Below are 23636 nucleotides of genomic sequence, written 5' to 3'. Positions count from 1 at the left end.
GGTACATTTGTGCATTGCAAGCTGTATGCCGTAGGTGCCTAATTTGTGAAATCTAAATGTCCTTTTGACTTTGATAAAGTAGTTGAGACCTGTACTCTATGTATCTGAAGGTTTTAGACAATAGTGGGCTGAGAGGTTATTAAAGAGAGAGCCATCACTCCAGCCCTCCACTTTACTTTTTGAGACAAGGTTAGCTCACCAATTGGGCTAGGGTTAGCCTACTACTCCCTAGCCCTGAGGTTACTGACATATGCTGCTACAGCCAGTTCTAATCTCAACTTCAGACCTCCTACTTGTGTGAGAAGCACAACTATCTTTCAGCCCCATAATATTTAAAATTACACTCAAATGGGGCTAAATTCTTCACCCAAAGTAGCAGGGATTGGTAGCTCAATCATGGATAAAAGGTGTCTGTGTAGGTCAGGGATTTTTTGTTTTTGTTTGTTTGTTTTTTACTATGTTAAGATATCTGAGGTAATTAGTCAAGAAAAAAAAAGATTGTTTTGGGCTCTTGGTTATGGAGACCCCACAGTCAAGTAGCTCCACTGCTTTGGAGGAGTGTCAGGTAAAAATGACATGGAGTAAGAATGGTCATCTCATCACCAAGAAACAAAAAAGAAAGGGAGAGGCCAGGGTCCCATAATCATAATGACCAAAAAGCGAGCTGGGGAGGAAAGGGTTTATTCAGCTTACATTTCCAGATCTGTAGTCTATCACTGGAGGAAGTCAGGACAGGAATTCGAGCAGGGTAGGAACTTGGAGGCAGGAACTGATGCAGAGGCCATGGAGAAATGCTGCTTGTTGACTTGCTTCCCACGGCTTGCTCAGCCTGCTTTCTTGTAGAACCCAGGACCCAGCGATAACACCATCCATCATGGACTGGGCCTTCCCCGCTTTGATCACTAATTGAGAAAATGCCTTGAGAAAATGCCTTACAGGTGGATCTCATGGAGGCATTTCCTCAACTGACGATCCTTCCTCTCTGATGGCTTTATCTTGTGTCAGGTTAACACACAAAATCAGCCATTATCATCCCCTATAAGAGCATGGCTCCATGACTTAAGAACCTCCCACTAGGGCTGGAGAGATGGCTCAGTGGTTAAGAGCATGGATTGCTCTTCCAAAGGTCCTGAGTTCATTTCCCAGCAACCACATGGTGGCTCACAGCCATCTATAATGAGATCTGATGTCCTCTTCTGGTATGTCTGAGGACAGCTACAGTGGACTTACATATAACAATGAATCAATCTTTGGGCTGAAGCAAGTAGAGGTCCTGAGTTCAATTCCCAGTAACCATATGATGGCTCACAACTATCTGTACAGCTACAGTGTAGTCACATATACAAAATAAATAAATAAATCTTAAAAAAAAAAAAAAAAAAGAACCTCCCATTAGGCCTAAACTCCCAAAGACTCTAGTACTTCCCCTCGCAAGGGGAGCAAGCCTTGAGCACATGGGGGTCATGGAAGGACAGTCAACAGCCATTATAGCAAGAAGGGGAAAGATAATCTTAGGCTTGTTTTCAACACTGTTTTTAAAAAATATTTTTTTATTTCTTTGTGCAAGTGTGCACACACATGCAAATGTGCGTGTGTAGTGTACAAGCATGCACACAGAACCATTTGAGTCCACAATAGGGCGTTGTATCCACTGGAGTTGGAGAGACAGGTGATTGTGAGCCACCTGAAAGGGTCACTGGGAACCAAACTCAAATGTTTTACAAGATTGGTCCCTGCTCTTTATCCTTGAGACATCTTTCCAGCTCCTGTCAGCACTGTTTTAAAAGTCTCAATGTCAGGTTGGATTAGATGGAGTCCCAGCCTAGGCTTTCATGTAAGAACAGTAAATAATAGCGCATAGATAATTTTCAAAACAAAAACAGCTGGTAGGTGGTGGTGCATGCCTTTAATGCCTTGGGAGGCAGAGGCAGGCAGATTTCTGAGTTCGAGGCCAGCCTAGTCTACAGAGTGAGTTCAAGGCTACACAGAGAAACCCTGTCTCAAAAAAAACCAAAAAAGCAAAACAAAACAAACAAACAAAAACCAAAAACCAAACAAAAAAAGAAAACCAAACCCCAACACTGTGTATGTGCTAACACTGTCTATTCAAATGGTTGTATTATTAGGGCCTGGGGCAGAGGAGCATTCAGAGTTATCCTATAGATGGAACAGATGAAGCAAGACCTACCAAACCAGTAGGACACAAGAGCACACCCAGATGACACCCACTGCCTGTGAGGAGCCAGCTCACCTCTTTTCACTCTCTGAGCATGTCCATCTGCCCCCAGACTTTTCTTCCTTTCAGTCCATGGTGACTGCAGGAGTCTCTCTCAGGGCTGTATCTCAAGCCCCTCACAAGCTACCCCATCATACTGGAGGCTAAAAGATGTGGTTTAAATCTTTCAGCAATTCCAGGTCATATTCCAGCCACCTCCACAGGTTCCACCTTAAGAATAGTTTCCATCAGGCTAGATAATTCTTGCTTCTAACTCCAGCACACCTCCTGAAACCCAGGTCCAGTTCTCTTTTCTGTCTGTACATGTTTGCAGGCTTTCATCTTCATCTTCAAAGGCTTCATGTATACCCCCATGAGCCCCATGAGCCCCATGAGCCCCTGCAGCCCCTGCCAGGTTGTCTCAATTTTTGTCCTAAACCAACAGGTCTCCTAAGGTTAGCATCTGAGGAAGAGACGGTCTGACATTGCCAGTGCCCAAATTTACTCTTGTGCCCATGCTTGGCTAAGTTCTAAAAACTTTATGCATCCCTAATCATAGTCTTCTCTTGCTAATAACACAATGACACGCAACAGGTAAACATACAGAAAAGAGTTTGTCTTGGCTTAGGGTTTGGTGTCCAAGGGTGAGGGCCACATATGGGGATGCTGGCCTGCTAGCAATGTTCTAGAGTGGTACCAGGCATCTTTGGAAAGAGACAGACAACATACATTTCTGCCTCTTCTAGCCTCTCTCCTTCTATGAAGCCTCCAGAATTCAATCGTGGAGATCTATTCACCAGACTAGTAAGCTTCCAAAGGCCACACTTTGTGTCAAATGTCTATAGGTACTGGACATTCAGAAGTGAAGGAGCTATGTATACTTCCAATCTCAGTGAGTCTGCAGTCTGTTAAGCAAATGGATGATAAAACAAGGGACAGAGAGGGAAGCAGTGATAAAGGATGATGTTTGTGACAAGGAGGTCACTTTAGATGAGTTGACCTGATCTGAGGAGAGGAGGACATCTGAGTACAAGCTGGAGTAAAGTGAGCAGTAGGACTCTGTCTGTCTGTCTGTCTGTCTGTCTGTCTGTCTGTCTGTCTGTCTCTGTATGTGTAGGAGCAGGTAATATAAAGGCCTTGAGACAGAGCAAGCTCAGTTTGCACAGTGCAGAGCTAGGAGGTCAACCTGCTGGAATAGAGTCTATAGCCGGAAGTGGTTAAATACTAAGGTATGCAAGATCAGAGTGAGGTCAAGTTAGGTTACATAAGGTTGTTTAGGTTCCCTAAGGACTTTGGAATATATGTGTGACTCAAATCCATGGTAGTTGTGGGACATGAGATGACTCACCTTTGACGAGATCACTCAGCTAACTCTGGCTCCTGAGCAGAGAATACAGAGTGAAAGTAGGCAGACCAGCAAGGACAGTGCCCCGCTACTGATAACCCTGACTTGAACACCCCAGCAGGGGCATTCAAAGGGCAGCCTCTTTTTGAAAGGCATACGTAAAAGTCTCTCTTATTTCCTTTGTGGATAACAGGGAATGGTAGTGTTATAGGGGACTGAGAAGGTATGTGTGTGTGTGTGTGTGTGTGTGTGTGTATATATATATATATATATATATATATATATATATATATATATATGCATGCACATACCTTTGGTATAGGCTTGGGAGGTGGAGACAGGAGGATCAGAATTTAAGGTCATCCTCCTCTGGATAGTGTGTTGGATTCTAGCCTGGGTTACAAGAGACCTTATCTCAAAACAAAACAAAAACCCAAATAAACCAAACCAAACAAAAAACCCCAACAACAACAAACAGAGTGGCTGGAAAGATGTCTCACCAGGTAGAAGTGCTCACTGTTCTTTCAGAGAACTTGAATTCTGCTTCTGATACTCCTATAGAATGGTTCACAACTACCTGTAGCTCCAGCTCCAGCTCCAGCAGATCCAACCAATGCCCTCTTCTGACCTCCAAGGGCATATGCATTCGTACGAGATATACCCACACCAGTACATATAAACAATATTAAAGAAAAAAACCAAATCGACAAACAAACCAATCCAAATAACAAAATGTTTATAACAGAATTCACTCAGGTTATAGATACAGGCTAACATTTACTTTAAAATAGACTATATATAAATAAAAATAAACATCAAAATAGAGGGAAGATATATCACATAGAACATTTCTAGGGCGCATCCTTCTCTGGGCATCACAACTGTCAAATCATACATGGTCCTCTCTAGTGTTAGCTACTGTCCCCCCTTTACAGAAGATATTTGTCCTGGGTTCCACAAGGAATAAATGGCAGAGCCAAGAGTCAGCTCTGGCTTCTGACTCTTCAAGCGAAGAAGTACACACCTGTCCAGGGGCGACATACCATGACTTTCACTCTGCTCCAAAACAGCTGCCTGGCAGCCATGGCGGCACACCCCCTTTTGCTTTGGCACTTCTCAGCTAGCCAGCAGCAGGCATATCTTGTCTGCTCTTTGTCTGACCCTGTTCAAGCTGTTGCCAATTCCGGAGCACTTTGTCCTTTTTACTAATGACATCCCGAGGTCAACTTTGCCCCTTTCCATTGCCACACCAGCCTTTCTTGTGTACAGCTCTCTCCAAGAGCCCTGCCTCACCACCAGTTGTTACAAATTGCTTTGAACGCTCCGGTGTATCATGTTCTCCACACTTATGTTGAAGCAGGACCCGTGTCTCTTCCGCTGAGTGCTAAACGTCAGGGGTGAACATGACAGACTGTAGTTACCTGACCTTTCCAGAAACACTGAGCTAGAGAGGGCAGATCCCTTTGCCCTTTGGCATTGACTCCTTCCTCCCAGCACGAAGAGGGCACAAGGTGACAGGTGGTGAATGTCCATTCATTTGTGTATTTAGTTGAGTGCCTACTATCTCGTTAGGCCCAGTGATAAGTGTCAAGGATATGTTGAGAAATCAGAAGCTCACTTAGTCACCACTGCAGTTAGGGGCTTTCCATGCCTCTTGGTCTGAGGGTCCCCAGCATCCTCTTGAGTGCAGATGTAGTAAAGGCCAAGAGAAGCGCTGTGCCAGGGAACTGAAGCTGACTGAGGGTAGTGGCCAGGAGTGGCAGCCAGCAAGAAGTAAACAAGCGTTTGGAAGACCAGATTCCAGACACACGTGTCACAGCCACTGCGTAGCCTCCAGTCTGGGTGAGGTCGCCTGTGCCACATGGGGCACAAGCATGGAGTCGGTGACCAGTGGAGCCTCCTCAAGAGTGGAGTGGTTTGGGATTGGAGCTGGCACGCTTGAGAGTCAGAACTCTAGGAGTTCAGCGCCTAGATGCTGGTGTCTGCATTCCGATCCCGGCACTGTTGTTTATGCGTGTCACCTTGAGCAAGTCCCTTACCCTCTCGGGAGCTCACTTTCCCATCAATGAAATGAGTTTCCAAAAACCTCAGGGTTAAGTGCCTCGAACGTTTCTCTAGTGCTGTGGCGACGAGCACAGAAAAATACTCGGGAGAGGAGACCGTGATCCACGCTGTTCACACCTCGTGGGGTCCTCCGGCCTTTCCGGGGTCTCAGCATCCGCCAGTCTTTTCCAAGGAACCCAGTCCTAGGGCGCGCCCTGCTTTGATAGATTTATTTGCTTGCTTGGGCGGAGCTTGGAGCACAACGAGGAGGAGGCTGCCGCGGAGGCGGGGAGCATAGAGAAAGGGAAGCCACCCGGGGGCAGCAGGCGAGCCAGGCGGGGCCGGGGAGGAGTCAAAGCGGGTTCCAGGGGCCGGGCGCTGAGCGCAAAGAGAGCCTTGGGCGGCGGAGACAAGGGCGGGGACGACGCTTGGCGGCCAATGGAGCGCGGCGCTACCGCAAGGGCGGTGCAGGAACCCCGGCCGCTGACAGTCAAAGTCGCCAACTCCGCCCTCGTACCCGCGGGATTCCGGAGCCGGAGCCCGAGCCCGAGCGGGGCCGAGGCCGCCCAAGGCGGGCTGCGAGCGAGCGAATATGGCAGCAGAATGAGGAGCCTGGCGCCGGGTGGTGGCCGCCGCTGCGGTGCTGCTGCTCGCGATCCGCTCCTGGTACACTACGAGCCTCATCCTTAGTCGGCCTCCGTGTGGCCTCTGGGTTCCATTCGTTACCAAGGACCTGGGGAAAAAGGAGATCCGCAACCCAGAGAGGGTGGTGAAGCGGGAGCGCCACCCGGGAGAGAGATTCTGCTGGGATGAACCGGCCATGGAGCGGCCTCGGCGGGGCGCGCGGAGCCGGCCGGCGCTGCCGCGGGAGCGCTATCTGAACCCGAACTCCACGGGGCTTCGGAGCCTCGTGCGTCCTGGCGAAGTCCCTGCCGCTGTCTCTGGGAAGGACACGAGCCCCGAGTGGTGGGCACTGCAGCAGTCACGGCTCTGAGGCTCCCGGAGCTTGCAGGGTGTGTGGTTCCGTGCGCTGTCACGCCGCCTCACGCGGGCGCCTTGCCCGGGGCTCGGCGGCTGGCGCAGCGCAGCGAGATCCGCTGCAGGAGCCGGGGACTGCGGGACTGGCCGGAGAGGCGTGCGCGCCGGTGTTCGACTGGAGATCTCGGGAGCTCGAGCGGACCTGAGCAGCCATGCTTCCCGGGGTGGGCGTGTTCGGCACCAGCCTCACGGCCCGAGTCATCATCCCGCTGCTGAAAGATGAGGGCTTCGCGGTGAAGGCGCTGTGGGGCCGCACGCAGGAAGAAGCCGAGGAGCTGGCCAAGGAGATGAGCGTTCCTTTCTACACCAGCCGCATCGACGAGGTGCTGCTGCACCAGGATGTGGATTTGGTGTGCATCAATCTGCCGCCGCCGCTCACTAGGCAGATCGCTGTCAAAACCCTGGGTGAGCGACCCCTCCCCCAGCCCTCTCTTCTTTAGCTCAGTTCTTCGCTTCGCTTCCCTTTCTAATTGGAGATACTCCAGGAATCCCAGACCCAAGCCTGTTTCTCCCAGCTTTCCCCTTCCCAGCCAGTGGCTTTCCCGCACCCTCCACGCTTCGCTTCTGGTACCAGCTGGAAGCGCATCCCCACGTGTGTGGTACGGAGGCTGGAATAGACTCGAGTTCTAGGTATAGGAACCGAATGGGTCCTATGCAGAAGACGGGTTGCTGTTCCGGGAGAGAAACTCGGTACCCAGCTGTATGTGTTAGTGCTCTGGTGTGTTGGTGCGCGTGCGTCTGGAAGAGGAGAGCGCGTGGCCAGGAACCCTTGAATAAAGGGCCGCACACGTGGCAGGGTTTTTCCTGGGTGTACCTGTTGTGAGCAGCTGTGGCACCCAGTTTGTGTCGTTTTGGTTCCCTCCACTGTAAGTGAGTTTAGTGTGAGATTAGAGACGTGACAGCTGGCTGGAATTATCTCTTCTGCTCTGGAAGGAAGCAAGTGAGAGTGGGCGGGTCTATCAGAACACTCTCAGATGTGTCAGAGGTTAGTAAAGATTGTTATTTAACCTTTGCGTACAGTCTTCCAGGAGTAGGTTTCTACTCCAGTTGAGAATCATATACCTTGTGTTCTTAGGAGATGGGAACTGTGGTTTCAGAGGCCAGGATGCTTTGTGTGTGGGAAAAGGCCAGACGCAGCTGTTTCCTTTGGAAATGTGCGACGACACCTCCTTATTTTGCCTCAGGAACATTCCCGAGACACATTGTGTTTACAAGCGGGCTGGGGGTTCTTCTGTGCTCAAACCAATGTCTTGAGCAAGTCTGCCCATCAGCAGTTCTCTTGCATACCTACAACAACCCCGCTCACTTATTCCCAGATGTTTTATATCCACCCTTGGAAGTCAGGGTTACTGGAGTAGGGAAAAAAGAGGTTGGAGAAATTCTAAAGTGGGGGCTACCTGTCTTTCCTTTAAGCTTCTGGCTTTTGGAGCCTGGTTTCTTTAGCTTTGAACTGAGTGAGTTCTATTGACTTCTGGACAATGTTTCTTTTCTGTCTCACGGCTGGCTTATACTGGTTATTTACATTGGATTTGTGTGTCAAGTGATAAACAAGCTATAGTATAAAGCCTATTAGGGCAATTTCTGTCACAGGCGTTCCTCCTGAGCCCCATCTATGCCAGAGGTTCAGTTCTGGTCCTATTTAAAAGCTTGTTGGAGCATTCTCCTCCCCTCTCTGGTGGCATCTCTACAGGGCAGACCCATGGAGCAACCCCGGAATAGAGGAGTGCCAATTACAGAACAAGAATGCTCTGATGGTCTCTGGTACTTACTATCATTGTTGTTTGAGGCGGGGTCTCACGTATCCTAGGCTGACCTCCAGCTCCCTGTTTAGCTGAGGATGACCTTGAACTTCTGATCCTCCTGACTACTTCCTGAGTGCTGAGATTCCATACCTAGTTTATTTGGTTCTGGGGGTTCAGACCCATGGCTTCTTGCCTGCTAGGCAAGTATTTCACTAACTGAGCTACACCTTCAGGCTTTATCTCACCCATTCTTTGGGCCACCAAAGTGTTTAGGGATGTGGACCATTGTTATACTTTTCTGGATACTTCTGTGATGAAGGTGATGGTGATGGGGTGATGGTGATGGTGATGGTGATGATGATGTCTGTGTGAGGACTTGGGGTGTGGCACCATGGTAGAACACCTGTCTGGCATGCACAGGCATCTGGTTTCAACCCTCGGCACTGGAGAAAAGAATCCATGTAAGCTCTTGTTTTGTACTGACAGGGCTGATGTGCGTTCCTCTTCAGAGGGAAGCATGGGAGGCTCCATTACCCGAGTTTACTAAGTGGGACAAGGGGTAGCCCAGGACTCATCCTTTCACGATGGGCTGGAGGCCTTCTTCTTTACCTTTTGAGTTTGTTTGCCAGTGATTCAAGGTGGTCCATGATTATGGAACAATGCAGAGGCACCGGACTGAATTTAGAAATGGTTGCACGGGGGTTAAGACTTCACTGCTCACTTAGGAGGCTTCTTTCTGACTTAACTCCTGACTGACTTCACAATCATGGTTAAGAGGTTCTGCACACATAACACAGGAAGTGGAAAACCCCAAACAGTTATCAGGCTGGCCTTGGCTGTTGGAGGTTTGCACATATTAGCATTTACCTGGGACTGAAGAGAGCCATCCCTTTAATGAGCCCTGGGGAAGCATCTTTCTTTCTCCACTGTCAGCAAGCGACCTGTGGCTCAGTCCACATCGTGACCTGATAAGGAGAAGACACCCGATAAGTGAAATTGAGCCAGTGGCATTGTATACATCTTCCTTTGATTTCCAGAAACTTCCTTCAAAGTCCTACTGCTACCAGACTTTGGGTCACAATCTGTAGGCTTCAGCAAGCCAGGTACGGCCATATGCCCATTAAAACGGACAGATCATTAATAGCTTTCAAGGAGACTCACTCAACCTTGAGAAGAGAGACAAACAGGGCCCGGGAACCCCCCAAGTCTGTTTTTAATGTCTTCAATTGAGACCTTGCAATAAAGGTTTAAATAGAGGCTCAGAATTATGCATGGCTGAGAGGTTCCTGCTCAGGTACAGGCCATCCTTCCTTGTTTTGGCTCCACCCTTCTGCCAGGTGGGTTGGCAAATTGCAAATCACTTTCCTGGAGAAAAGCTTCCCCTCTGGCTGACCCAAGCTTTAAGCTTTCTCTTCTCTCAGCATGAGATTCCTGGGGAGTTGGGGTGGAGTGGAGGTGGGGATTCCAGTTTTTGGGGGGTCCATTGTTTTAATAGTCTGGTAGACAAAGTGAAGGGTGTTTCTTTAGACTACATTCTTTTCAGGCCAGTTCCACTGCCTCAGTGGCTTTTCTGCTATGGAGATATTTCTGTCATACACAGTTTGTATGACATTTAGGGCTGCTTATAACCGAGAACCTATTATGGGCCAGTCAGTGTGGTATAAAGTCAGTTGGGTATAAAGCATTTTAATGTGATGAAGACAAGTATCCAAGGTAGACATCTGGCTGATTCTACAAATGAAGGTACCAAGATTCAGAGAGCAGAGTTTCAGCTACCCATGACCACACAGCTAGAGACCAGCAGCAGCCTCTCCAGTTCCTTCTGCTGCTACCTCCTAAGCCTGCTCCATTTCCACATTTCCTTTCCTTCTCTTAGAGATAACTCTGTGTGTGTGTGTGTGTGTGTGTGTGTGTGTGTGTGTGTGTCCTGTGTTGTTTTCTATCCTACCCTTGGAATTGGTTCCCTCATAATATCAGTGCCATCTCCTGAATCTTTCTGTCTTTGTTACCCTTTCTGGGTCCTGGCTCACCCCAGTGGGTTCATCCTTCATTGTGACTCAGGTTATAACAGCGAACCAGAGACACTGTCCCCATTGCTTTGCTTTTAGCCTGATGGCACAATAAGCAAGAACTGGCCTCTAAGGAGCCTGGCCAGCCTCGTGTCCTGCAAGGTATTCAAGAATCCATCGAGATGGCCCAGTGGGTAGAGATGCTTGCCATGCAAGCCTAGAGAACTGAGTTTGATCCTTGGAACCTACAAGGAGTTGGAATGAGAGAGCTGATTTCATGGATTGCCCTCTGATTCTCTCTCTCTCTCTCTCCACTGTAGCATGAGTATGTATGTGCATGTGTGAGTGTGCATACACACAGACGCAAGTGTACACATGCACAGACACAGACACAGACACAGACACACACACACACACACACACACACTCCATGAGTTATAATTAACATACCAGCGGGGTGTGTAGGAGAGACTCTTGGATCTTAAGTTGAAGCTTCTGTCAGGAGCACCACTGTCCCTGTAGTTGGGTTGAGAATTGTGCAGCCTTCCAGACTGATCATCTGTCAGCACCTCCTGATTCTCCTACTTCTGCTTCTCACCTCCACCCCCTCCTTTGTGTACCCTTTGAGGCTCTCAGTACCATGAACCTTTGTACTTTCTAGAACTAATTTGAATGTGTTCGTTTAAAATTGCATTCAGTTAGCTTGAATAGGTTATATATTTACATGGCACAAATTTCAAACTATATAGAGTCAGTGTACCCTATTCTGAGGTTATCAACCTTACTACCTTTTTCAATGCCATCTATCAAGATTTTTCTGGATACAGTAGTAAATAGACATGTAAGAACTCACGATGGGGCTAGAGAGATGGCTCAGAGGTTAAGAACACTGACTGCTCTTCCAGAGGTCCTGAGTTCAATTCCCAGCAACCACCTGGTGACTCACAACCATTTGTAATGGGATCTGATGCCCTCTTCTGGTGTGTCTGAAGACAGCTACAGTGTACTTATATAAATAAAATAAATAAATCTTTAAAAAAGAGAAAAAGAACTCACTCTGTACACCAGGCTGCCCTTGAACTCAGGCCTTGTATGCCTCTGCCTCTCCAGTACTGGGATTAAAGGCATGTGCTACCACGGCAAGGCTGCCTGTAAGAATTTTCATTTCTTTTGGGTGATTAGTAAAATCTTATTCATGCTACTGGAAATCCAGTGTCTATCATTTGACAGTGCAAGCTTGCATATCTATCTGTCTATCTGTCTGTCTATCTATCTATCTATCTATCTATCTATCATCTACTATCTATTAAAAGCATTTCATATTATATTAAAATTTCAGTGTATCATACAGCTACATATTCAGTTGGCCCTCCACATTTGTGAGTTCTACATTTGTGTATTCAACCAACCATGAATCAAAGATACTTGAAAAACAAAGAGAAGAAATTGTATCTCTGCTGAACAAATACAAATGTTGTTCTTGTTATCACTCCCTAAACAGTGTAGTAAAACAACCATATCCAGCATTCTATCCTATTAGCTACTCTAGGCTGGTAGGTTAAAAGCTGGGACAGTAATGTAGATTATACACAAATGCTCAGCTGTTTTACATAAAGGGCTTGAGCATCCCTGAGCCTTTGTACCTATGGGGATTCTGGGACCAATTACCTCCTGATAAGCATAACTGAATGCATATATATATATACATATATATATGTATATATAATATATTTGTTGTATACAAATATATACACTGCACCTAAACATACATACATAAATTTAGAACGTGACTGTATCCTTAGCCATGTTTTGTGCTATATAAGATCTCACTGTATTGGTAAAATGAAAGTATATTTGAACTGTCCCCTATTATTCGACATTTTGGTTGATTCCCGTCTTACACAAACATGGAATGAGTCATCTTGAAGCACTGCCGTTTTGTACACACTAGTGTGTTTGTAGCATAAATGCATAAACTGAGATCTGGTCAGGGAGTATATTCACATTTCATTTGTAGTAGATACTGCCAGATGAGCTGGCACCGGCCCACTGTGTTTGGTCAGGTTCCTTCAGAGCTGCTCCCTGCAAGGCCCTGGACTACAGATACCTAGAGGATACCTAGAGTTCAGTTTGGTTCACACTGTTTTGTCTAGAGTGGCTAGCAGCTCAGGACAGTATCACTTCCCAGCTAGCCTTGGGTCAGTCAGAACCTGCCAACACATTGTCCTCCTACGGCAGTCCCCTCTCCTTAGCTAATGCTGTCTGTCTGCCTACCTAGGCCCAGTCTATTCTCTGTACCATGGGAAAGGTGGATGGGTAGGAGTCTATACATAAATATCACCTGCAAATGGCATTTCTGTGGGTCCCAAGGAAGTTGAACTAACAACCATGCTTAGGAGGTACTTGGCTTCATGTGGTCCTGCCTCCACCATGCCTCTTATGTCTTTGGCTTGAGCTCTCTCTTGGATGTACCACCCTCCAAGATCAAGGCCTCTGTTGTGTTCCTGGAATTACCCAGCCACTTATCTGATTCTTTGCACTGACTCTGGATGGTTGTCTAGACTGCTCTCTCTCCTCCCTTTGAATGGCTAACTCTTTTTCTCCAGATCCATCCAGTTCAAGTGTTATTTTGAGGAAGTGACTTTTCTGGACCTCTCATTCCATCCAAGTTCCTCTTCAGCTCTGGGTCTTTCTGGGTCTCTTGTCTCCTTTCTGTCCTTGGTGCCACTCTCACAGCTGATGGGTCTCATAGCTGCTAGTTGTCCCTCTGTTGGAAGGCAGCTCTTCCAGGGCTGAGCTTTAGTGTCTCCTCTTTACCCTCTCTAGACAGTGCCAGATACCAAGTCATCCAGCAGTCGGCTGCAAATACCTGCAGAGTGACCAGTGAATGCGGGGGACCTTTTCATTGTGTGGACATGTGACCTCAGGAATCACAGGTTAGGGACAAGACACATCCATTAACCCAGCATTTCTGTGCCAGGTGTGGTATTCTGCACCCCCTTCTAACTTTACGGTGTGTTAGCATTACCCGGAGAGTCCTTTAAAATGCACATTCCTGTGTGGTATCGGAGACGCACAGTTTCCACCTAGCTTCTGGTTGTAATACTGGGCCAGCTAGACACTGGAGTTATGATAACACTCTGCCATTGGAAACAGAGGGGGTCTCCCTCCGTGAGGAATCACCTTGCTGGTAAACTGTGCCAAAAATACTTACTACCTTGTGTGAAATGGGGTGCCACTTGCTGTCATGCTCCCTGTCCCTGTGTTTGGAGGTAGCTGTGAAGACCCATGGGAATAGAGGCTTTTACTCACCCTGGGGCAGTGAGTAAAACTAGAGGCTTTCCTTGACCTCTGATCTTCGCTTAACTTGGAAACTTGCCCCGACTCGCTTGGCATTTGGCGTCATTAGCTAAGGACCTGGGGCAGCCCACCCTTTCATGGCAGCTGTGCTTGCTTTAGCACTGAGGAAGGCTGCCGGGACAGAGGTGAGAACCAGGTCGCAGGCCATTGTTGCCACACCAGGGATCATATGGGCTTCAGATAATGACAAGGGCAGACTTGGACGTGAGGGGAGGCATTCTGAAATTCTGGCAGACCCTGCATTTCCAGTTCTTCCCCTGGAGTTTCTTTTGGATCTCTTCCTATCTTAACACTGCAAAAAAAAAAAAAAAAAAAAAGAAGTGATTGTGTTCTCTGGGTTCCTGCCCCTGTGCACAGCAGGAAATAATTTTTGGTTTACCAGTTAGGTGTAGAATTGAGGAAGCTCTTGGGGATTATGTAAATGGGAGAAATGGCTCTGTTTAAGGTTAGGAGGACTGAAGTGTGACCAGGCTCATTGGGTTGAACTGATATTGGGTGCACTCGAATGATTGATTGTGGGATGTGTGGGGCTTTGGAAATGGATGATTCCATAGAGGTTTAGATTGGAGGGAGAAAGTAAATAAAGTTGGGCATTTTGCTACCTGAACTAAGAGGCTGACAATGAAAGAGGAAGTAAAAAGTGTGCAGGTCTATTGTAACATACTTGCTAGTTGTAACTTAGGAAGGATCGTTGTCATACAAAGTGCTGTGTGTGTAGCTAAGGTAACCAGTTACAGGAACTGGTTGGTGGGCCACTACTGTGTGACTTTGGGAGAAGTGTTTGTTTAAAAAATTATTGCTAAAAGTTAAAAAAAATGTTATTATAGTGTATATGTGGAGGTCAGAGGACAAAATTATAGAGCTGGTCTCCCTTTCTACCGTTAAGTGGGTTCTGGGGATTGAACTTGGGTCTCTTGGTTGTTCTGTGAGCACTTTTACTCACTGGGTCATTTCACCAGCCCTTTCAAAATTGCTATTGTGTGCAGGTGTGCATTTGTCACAGCAAATGTGAGGAGGTCAGTGGACAAGGGTGGGGGTTGGTTCTCTACTTCTACCTTCAATGCCAGGCTTTTATAGTAAGTAGTTTTAGCTGCTGAGCCTTCTCTCCAGCTGCACCCAGTGTCCATTGTTCTTGAGCCTGGGTTATCTCACCAGTGCAATGGAGCAAAGGATACTACCACGTGGGACAGTTAAAATGAGAAGGATTATGTCAAAACTAAGCCTGATGTCCCCACTTGTTATATATATTGGATCAATAAACATTCATTTCTTGTCTCTCTCATGTGATTGTTTCTCTAGCTATTTTATACATATGATACCTTTTTCATGGGGAGGGGTAGGAGTTGGGACAATGTCTCACCTTATAATCCAGGCTGGCCTTGAACTTGGGGCAATCCCCCTGCTTCAGCCTCCTAGGTACTGGGTGGGATTACAGATGTGAGTCACCACCCATGCCTCTGTTGAATGGCCCTTATTTTATTTTTCAATTAAAAGCATTTCTTTTAGAGACCTCATCTTGTTTATTCCAGGCTGGCCTTGAACTCACTATGTAGCTAAAGGTAATTTTGAGCTTCTGATCTCTTGTCTCTCCCTCCTGTACTGGGATTACAGACATGTACTACTATGCCTGGTTTTATGAGATGCTGGGGGGACAAAACACATGGGTCTTTGTCAATGCCAGGCAAGTAAGTACTCTACCAAGCCCCAAATGGTGCTTTTGAAATGCTTTTCATATTTCCTGCCAGATTTAGAAAATAACATTTAAATGTTTTCTTCCCTCCCTCCCTCATCCCTCCTCCTTCCCTCCTTCCCTTCCTTTTTTACTCCCTCAAAAGGGAAGATTATCTAAGCCAAGTTTTTCATTTTGTCTTTGCTGCAAACTCAGTACAATCAGCCTTCATGGTCTATGAATTCTACATGTTCCGATCAATAAATTACAGGTTGAAATTTTCCATAAAAAGAATCTGCACCTGTGCCTAACACACACAGACCTTTTCGTGTTGTCATCCCCTGGCCAATGTAGTAGAACCATGGTTTCTTCAGTCCTTGCTGCTAGCTGGGATTTAATGCATATGTAATGTGTGTGGGCTCCGTGTGAACACTGCTTTTACAAAAGGGGTTTGAGCACCCAAAGATTTTGGTATCCTCTAGAATGACAGAACCAGGGCTGAAGATATTGAGGGACCACCACAGCAGCTTCATGGATGTGGGAACAGCAGAAAGCGAGTCCTCACTGTGCTCCTGAAACTGACCATTTGTGATGGGGATGTGGGACAGCTCATGGAAGCCCAGAGCTGGTCTTGGGTATCTGGGCTGTGTTTTCCTAGAGTTAGTTTTACTTCTCTGTGTGTCAGCAATATTGCCTGCCCATCCCTTCTCACGCCAGCCTCCGATGTTTCCAGTGTGGTAGACAATTCTGTCAGCAGTTTCCTGCTACATGCATTACAGGTTCAGCTACCTGGAAAGAGCAGCCCCTCCCCTCTTCCCAGGTGTCTCTGCTTCTGTCTGCTGCTGGCTCCTGGCTGTCGTTTCTATGGTTACCTTCAGTGTTTGGATAGAGCAAAAATGCTGCCAGGATCACTCAGCTGGAGGGTAACAGGTATAGAGGGAGTAAGGCTGCTTATTCTTAGCTCAGCCACACTCCTTTGTAGAGAACACAGACTTGGTTGGTATTTGTGGGAATGTAGATGTCTCTTTAACTTTTAAAGATTTGTTTATTTTATGTGTAGGAGTGTTTTGCCAGTGTAAATGTATGTGCAACATGTGAGTATGGTGCCCATAAAAGCCAGAAGAGGGAGTTAGATCCCCTAGAACTGGAGTTTTGGATGGTTGTGAGCCTCCATGTGGGTGCTGAAATCAAACCTAGGTCCTCTGCCAGAGCAGCAAGTGCTTCTAGCCTGAGTCCTCTCTCTGGCCCCTAGACATTTCTTATGTTACATTGTTATTTACTTTTTGAAGTACATTGTTGCATCACTTTTCTAATTGACTATAACAAAACAATGAAAAGAAACAATGTATGTGAGATTCTATAAGACCAATTTTATTATTAAATATAAGATTATATATGTTTATATATGCATATACACATGGACACATATGTATATACAGTGCTGAGGATGAAGCCCAAGACTTTGAACATACAAGGCAAGTACTCTAGGGATCATCTAAAGACTTAACACCTTCAGCTGTCAGTGTACGCAAACAATGGTCCTCAAAGAATTAGAATTTCTCCAGGAATGCTTGTTGGAAGAAGGAAAAAGCTGATGTCTGGTGCCAGCCAAAATGGGAACTTGTCTCTCAAGAAGAGATTTCACCCAGCTGTGAAAACCTGTCTGACCGCCTTACAAGAGAAACTGGAGCCAGACAATGCTAGTGATGGGCATGGCCACACCTTAGCCAGCACTGCTTAGTTATACATGCCTCCTACCTTGTATTTAAATCTAAACCTCCTGTCGGAACCTGGAAGATGGACTTGCAGGGGTGGGGTGGGGTGTGGTACACGTTACTCTAGCACCTCTTGTTGTTCTTCCCAATATGGCTACATTGGATAGGTCTCCTCTCTCTCTCTCTCTCTCTCTCTCTCTCTCTCTCTCTCTCTCTCTCTCAAGGCTTATTTATTTTTATTTTATGTGTATGTAGGTGTACTTGTATGCGTGTATGTATGTATGTATGTATGTACACTAAGTGTGTATCTAGTACCCACAGAAGCCAGAATAGGGCACTGGATCTCCTAGAACTGTAGTGGTGTTGTGAACTCCCATGTGGGTGCTGGGAACTGAATCTTTTGTAAGAGCAGCGAGTACTCTTACCTAGTTATCTCTCTCTAGCCCCTAGCCCTCCTCCCCTTCTTCTCCGCTTCTCACTACTGCTTATCTTTAATTGGAGTGTAGAGAGTGGATGGCTGAGCCTAGCTTATTGGGTCTTGGGATGAATTTGGGCTTACAATGGATCAAGAAGAGAGGGTGGGATTTAAGTTTTTTGTTTTTGTTTTTAAAGTGTGAGTTGGGCCCAGTAGAGTTCAGCTGTAATTCTAGCATTTGGGAGGCTGAGGCAAGAGGGTCTGCTTAGTCTATACCAGTGGTTCTCAACCTTCCTAATGCTGTGACCCTTTAGTACAGTTCCTCCTGTTGTTGTGACCCTCAACCATAAAATTATTTTCATTGCTACTTCAGAACTGTAATTTTACTAGTGTTATGAATTGGAATGTAAATATCTGTGTTTTCTGATAGTCTTAGACTATGCCCGTGTAAGGATCATTTGACCAGAGAAGGGGTTGCTATCCACAAGTTGAGAACTGCAGGCTTACACAATGAGACCCTGTCTCTAAATAAATGAGTGATTATATACATGAGGGTCTGGATAGATGGCCCTTCAGTTAGGACCGCTTACTGTTCTTTCAGTGGACCTAGCACCTACCAGGCAGCTCAAATCCATCTGTATTTCTACTTCCAGGGTCTCTGATGCCTTCATCTGGTCCTGCAAGTACTGAATACATGTGGTACACATACATACAAACACTTGCATACATTTAAAAAAAGAGAGCCAGGAGATGGTGGCGCACGCCTTTAATCCCAGCACTTGGGAGGCAGAGGCAGGTGGATTTCTGAGTTCGAGGCCAGCCTGGTCTACAGAGTGAGTTCCAGGACAGCCAGGGATATACAGAGAAACCCTGTCTTGAAAAAAACAAAAACAAAACAAAACAAAAGTGACCAGTATAATCTTCAACTCCTCAGTGACTTTAGACATCCCAGTGACACAGCATACATACACACACACACACACACACACACACACACACACACACACACATCTTAAGAAAGGGCAGCCCCAATGGGTAGAGTCATCCTGAGGAACCACCCAGCTCTGCGCCAGGCATGCTGAGCTCTAGTAACGGGCCTAGGACACAGTGCAATGAGAATGTCCAGCTTTCTCAACAGTCCATTATGTGTTTCAAAATACTCAGAAATGAGGAGTTTGAAGGTTCCCTACCCTGAGAATGGATCAGAGTTAAAGCAATGGAAAGGCTAATTACCCTGATTTGACCATCACGTGTATAGAGCTGTGTCAAATTATCACTCCATAGTCTCTCAGTATTCATTCATGTGTCAGTCACAACATTTTAAAGAATGTCCAAAAAATTTTTTTAAAATGTATATGTGAGCTTCTGTCAGTACTCCTTAAGTTATTCTCTCTCCTCAGGCCCCAATTAGTGATAGTAACACATGACAGATCTTTGGGGTCAGCAAGGGACACAGGTATCAGGAGTGTTGGAAGAGAGTAGATTGAGAGGAGCCCAAATGGCTGCCTTATTGAGTGTGAGAAGCCCTGCAAGAATGGATCCATCCTGAAACATTTAAAGACGATGCTCCACGTGGGGCAGGGTTGGGGTGGGAAGTGGGGATGAGAGGGGGTGCTGTGGAGGGGCTCTGCCTGGCCTGTGCTGTTGTGCCAAGCTTTGCTATGGTTCGTCTCCTGGGAATCATGTTGAAATTTAATCTCCATAATAAGATTAAGAAGTGGGAACTTTAAGAGACAACTGGGGCTCTGCCTTCATACAAGATTAATCCACTCATGTGTGCTACACTTTCTCCAAGGGATGGGGTGATACAGAGTGTACGCATTGGGGTGTTGGTGTCTCAGAACTAATTAGTGTAGGTTTCACAAGGTCTAAACACAGCCCTCGAAATGTATTAGTAAGGACTCTATTATTAATCAGGAGGAAATGTACTATGAAAACTTTCCTAAATTCATCTCGAGATATTGGAGATGAATGTGAAAATAGATGCCTCCTTCCTCCCTGAGTACCAGCTTTGTGGATTGAGCTTTCTGTAGACTTAGAAGCAAAGAAACAAAGGGATTTCACATGCAGGAGGGCAGCTACCAGCCTGACTCCACCCCCAGTATGCATGCAGAGCTCAGAGCTCAGATTTGGTGCTGCTCACTTTGTGTTTTGAGGCATCTCTCTCTGTTGATCTGGTACTCTGAGCAGGCTAGGCTGGCTGGCCAGTGAGCCCCAGAGATCTGCCCATCTCCATCTCCCCAGTGATGGGATCCCAAGTGCACCATGATAATGTGGCTGTTTACATAGGTCCTGAGGATCAAACTTGGGTCCTTAGGCTTGCATAGCAAATGTTTTATCAATGTAGCTAGTCATCTCCCTAGCTCATTTCCAGACCTCTTGTTGTTGTTTTGGTTCTTGTGGTTTTGAGACTGGGTTTCTCTGTGTAACCTTGGCTGTCCTGGAATCTGTAGACTAGAGATCTTCCTGCCTCTGCCTCCTGAGTTGGAGGATTAAAGGTGTGCCCGACTAGTGCCAGGCCCCCTGATCCTGCAAAAATTTGCAAGCACACTTGTCAGCCAGGTCCTGGGACCTGAGAAAAAGGTGGGTTTCACAGTAACATCATTACTACCCCCTGCCAGCATGTTGGAAGATTCCAGGGAAAGAAAGCCACATTCTTCCTTTCTCCATTATCATCTGAGGGGAGAGGCTTAACTGTCTACAGAAAAGGGTCATTACTACTGGGATGATTATAATGCCCCACAACCTTTGAGTCCTGCTAATGCTGTGGCAGCAATATCCATTGGTGTGAACATTCCTTAGGGAACATGGGCTGTTGTGTCCCAGCTTGTCAGAACTTGTGTGTGCAGGATATGATGTGGTGGTGATGGTAGTGATGGTGGTAATGGTGATGATGGGGTGGCAGTAGAGGAGGAGGAGGAAGAGGAGGAGGAGAAGGGGTGATGGTGACGGTGGAGGTGTAAAGTGTGTGAATACGTGTGACAGAATTGAGTGTCTGCAGAGAGACTCTCCATTGAGGTCAAGTACCCAGTACTTGATTTGCATTGCTCTTTCTTTAGAGGTGCTCCTGGGCACTGTGCTCCTCTCCTACATGAATATGAATAGCTGGATGATGGAGGATGATGTTCCTCTGCTTGGTTTCCTCTCTTTTTCTTAGAGCCTGGGCCAGAGGAGAAAAGAGAAGTAGCCATGCAGACAGAGGAGGGAGACCACATGGATTGTTTGCAAATGCTTCTGTTTCCTCCAGCACCCCTTCGAGGGACAATTGTTTACACCCCACGATGATGATGATGTTGCTCTCAAGGAGTCCTGGGAGACAAGTGTGGGAGCCCTAAGGGATGCACTTGTCTGATTTAATATGCAGGGCTATTCACATCTAGAGTACAGAAAGCCTGGCTTTTCCCCTAAGGCTCATGGGTACCACAATGCTATGTTTGTCTGTGGAAGTGAGATTTAGCCACTCCTTCCTGACTGAATGCAGCTGCCTCCATTTACAGCCTGGGACATGGAGGATTCCAGAATCATGTGTATCCAGTGCCCACCCTGGCTCTTTCCAGCCTCTTGGTCTCCAGTGAAATTATATTGGCTCCTTCAAGTCTGAAGGAGACCTGCATTGAATTTCCTGGTTCCTGGCTTTGACATGTGGGCGTTTTTTAGATTTAATTATTCTTTATTTTTAATTGGGTGGGTATATGTGTGCATATGGGTATGGGCAGGTGACTGTTGAGGCCAGAAGAGGACACTGAATCTCCTGGAGCTAGAGTTATAGGTAGTTGTGAGCTGAGGATATGGGTGTTGGGAACTGAACCCTGTCCCCCTTAAAAAAAAAAAAAAAAAAAAGGCCAATTAAATGGCCAGCATTTGTGTAAAGTACAAAAAGAAAGAAAGCGTTTGATGTTTGCCTCCATCTGTACTGGGGTGATCTGGGGAAAAGGATGGTAGTTCTGTTTGTTGAGTTTAATAGGGATATGGTTGGTGCTGCTATACTGTCCCTAAGGGCCATGGTAGAATATAATAGCTATGGGGCAGATGTGAAGAGACACAGGCAACTCCCATCCTCACATGCTGAATTCCGGGAAGTTCCCAAGTGCAGTCCTGGATATGTTCATTATTACCTTAGTTCCCTGTGGCCATCTCTTGCAGATTTAAGGAAGCTTGTGGGAATCTATAGCTGACCTGAATTAAGGAAGCAGCAGCGAAGACACCGGAAGAGGAGGAGGAGGAGGAGGAGCCAGTCCCACCACTGGGCTTTCTTTGCACACCACTCCATTGCAGATCCATGCTTAAATCCTACAGTGGGCTTTAACTAAATCATTTTCCTGGAGAGCTATCTGAAAAGCAGAGAAGAGAGAGACTAGAGAAGAGATCTGATGCCTTACACAGGAAGCCCTGTGGAATAATGGAAAGAGAATCCTGCTGGCAGTTAGATACCTCGGGCAGGTCCTGGGGGTTGGGGGAGGGGCGCTGTCACACCTGACTCCTAAACAATGCCTCGGGAAACTAAGTCTCTAAAGAGTTGAGCAGCTTGTCGATGTTCTTAGACCTAATCACTAACAACCACATCAGGACCAAACCCACATCTCCTGAGAGGAGTCTCCTGTGCTCTGGGATTAGTTTGTCAGTTGACACGTGCCTTTCTCTAACAAGGAGGAAAATGAAGAGCTGATTTCTAGGAAGTTTTCCTAAGGAAATAAAATAGCAGTAACAAAGACATCTGCCTACCCAGTAGTGTTCAGTGAACTCTTGTTTATAATTAGTAAAGCTCTAGAAACTTAGGAATCTGTGGTGGGGAACACTATTTAACTTGGAAAATGCACTGATTAGATACCACATGTAGCCATTGGAATTCTGCATTAGGAAGATTGCAGCAAAAAAAAATGGAAACTTTATAATTATGGGTAAAGAAAAAGGATACAGATATTTGTATCGATTGATGATGGTATAAACTGACTTGGTCACTTTGGTATTAGGTAACAGGTGTTTGTGACACAGATGAGTCTGGAGACCAGCAGTAATATGGTATGCTAAGAGGCACCACAGCTAGCCATTTGTTCCTTCTGCCTTTTGGAATTTGGGGAGATGGAGCTTTGTTTGGATCTGACGATAATAACCTTGTTTAATACACTCCCACCCCAATCCCTCATACACACACCCTTAACCGAGTAATGAAGGCCTGGTAGGTGATAGGTCTAAATCCTGATGATGGTTTGTACAGTAGTAAGAGTGTGGATTATTTCTCTAGATCTTGACTTTATAAACACATGGCCATTGTCCTGTTTAGCTCTTTGTTAGCTTCCGGGAAGAGGGAGCCTCAGTTCAGAAAACGCCGCCGTCATATTCGCTTGTGGAACTCCTTGATTAATGACTGTTGTGGAAAGGCCCAGCTCCCTATGGGTAGTGCCACCCATGGGCAGGTGGTCTTGGGCAAGCCATGGAGAGCAATCCAGTCAGTGGCATTCCTCCATGGCTCTTCTTCAGTTCCTATCTCCAGGTTCCTGCTCTGCTTGAGTTTCTTCTTTGGCTTCCCTCAATGATGGATTGTGATCCAGAAGTACAAGCTAAACAAACCCTTTCCTCTCTGTGGAGTTTATCACAGCAGTAGAAGCCTAACTAGGACAGAAATAACGGGAAAAATACATTTTTTTCCCTGGGAGAGACAAGCCAAGGGGTGTGACTCAGTGCTCCAGATACTAAAAAGCAGAGCCCAGAAATTGGAGGGTTGGGGGGGTGGTGGTGGTGGTGGAGAGGGGGGTAGGGCGGGGTGGTGGTGATGATGAATGTGACTCCCTAGTCCTCTGATTCTGTAGCCCTCTGAGCCAGAGACAGCTGGGCAACCCAAACGCACACGTGTTTATCACAGGAAAAGGAATCCAACATTGGCCAAAGAAAAAGACGGACTTCCTAAAGCACAAGGCAATGAATCAGTCACTAGGGGCCTCTGGTGTTTCTGTGAGTGGTATATACCTGACTCTCACTTTAGAGGAGGAAGCTAGGCTCCTGGCTGACTATTTATAACCCTAACTCTGTGTGGCCCAAACCCAAGCACAGCTGGAAGGAGCTGATCTGTCCTTATCCTGTCCAAAAA

The 23636-nt window shown here is 46.5% G+C and overlaps 1 protein-coding gene across 2 annotated transcripts in view; it reads left to right on the top strand.

Moving 5' to 3' along the window:
* The first annotated feature begins 6557 nt into the window (after positions 1-6557).
* Positions 6558-23636, top strand: part of Gfod1 (glucose-fructose oxidoreductase domain containing 1) — a 105233-nt gene continuing 88154 nt past the window's right edge. The window contains exon 1 of one of the 2 annotated variants that reach the window (XM_031358128.1): positions 6558-7046. In XM_031358128.1, coding sequence (XP_031213988.1) covers positions 6794-7046 — 253 coding nt within the window. In that variant the 5' untranslated portion in view covers positions 6558-6793. Of the gene's footprint in view, positions 7047-7094; positions 7332-23636 lie in introns of those variants that run through there. The other variant, XM_031358129.1, reaches the window with a different exon arrangement.

Source organism: Mastomys coucha, unplaced genomic scaffold (assembly GCF_008632895.1).
Source record: "Mastomys coucha isolate ucsf_1 unplaced genomic scaffold, UCSF_Mcou_1 pScaffold7, whole genome shotgun sequence".
Lineage (NCBI taxonomy): Eukaryota > Metazoa > Chordata > Mammalia > Rodentia > Muridae > Mastomys > Mastomys coucha.
Note: the sequence above shows the minus strand (reverse complement) of the source record. Positions and strands in the feature narration are given on the sequence as shown.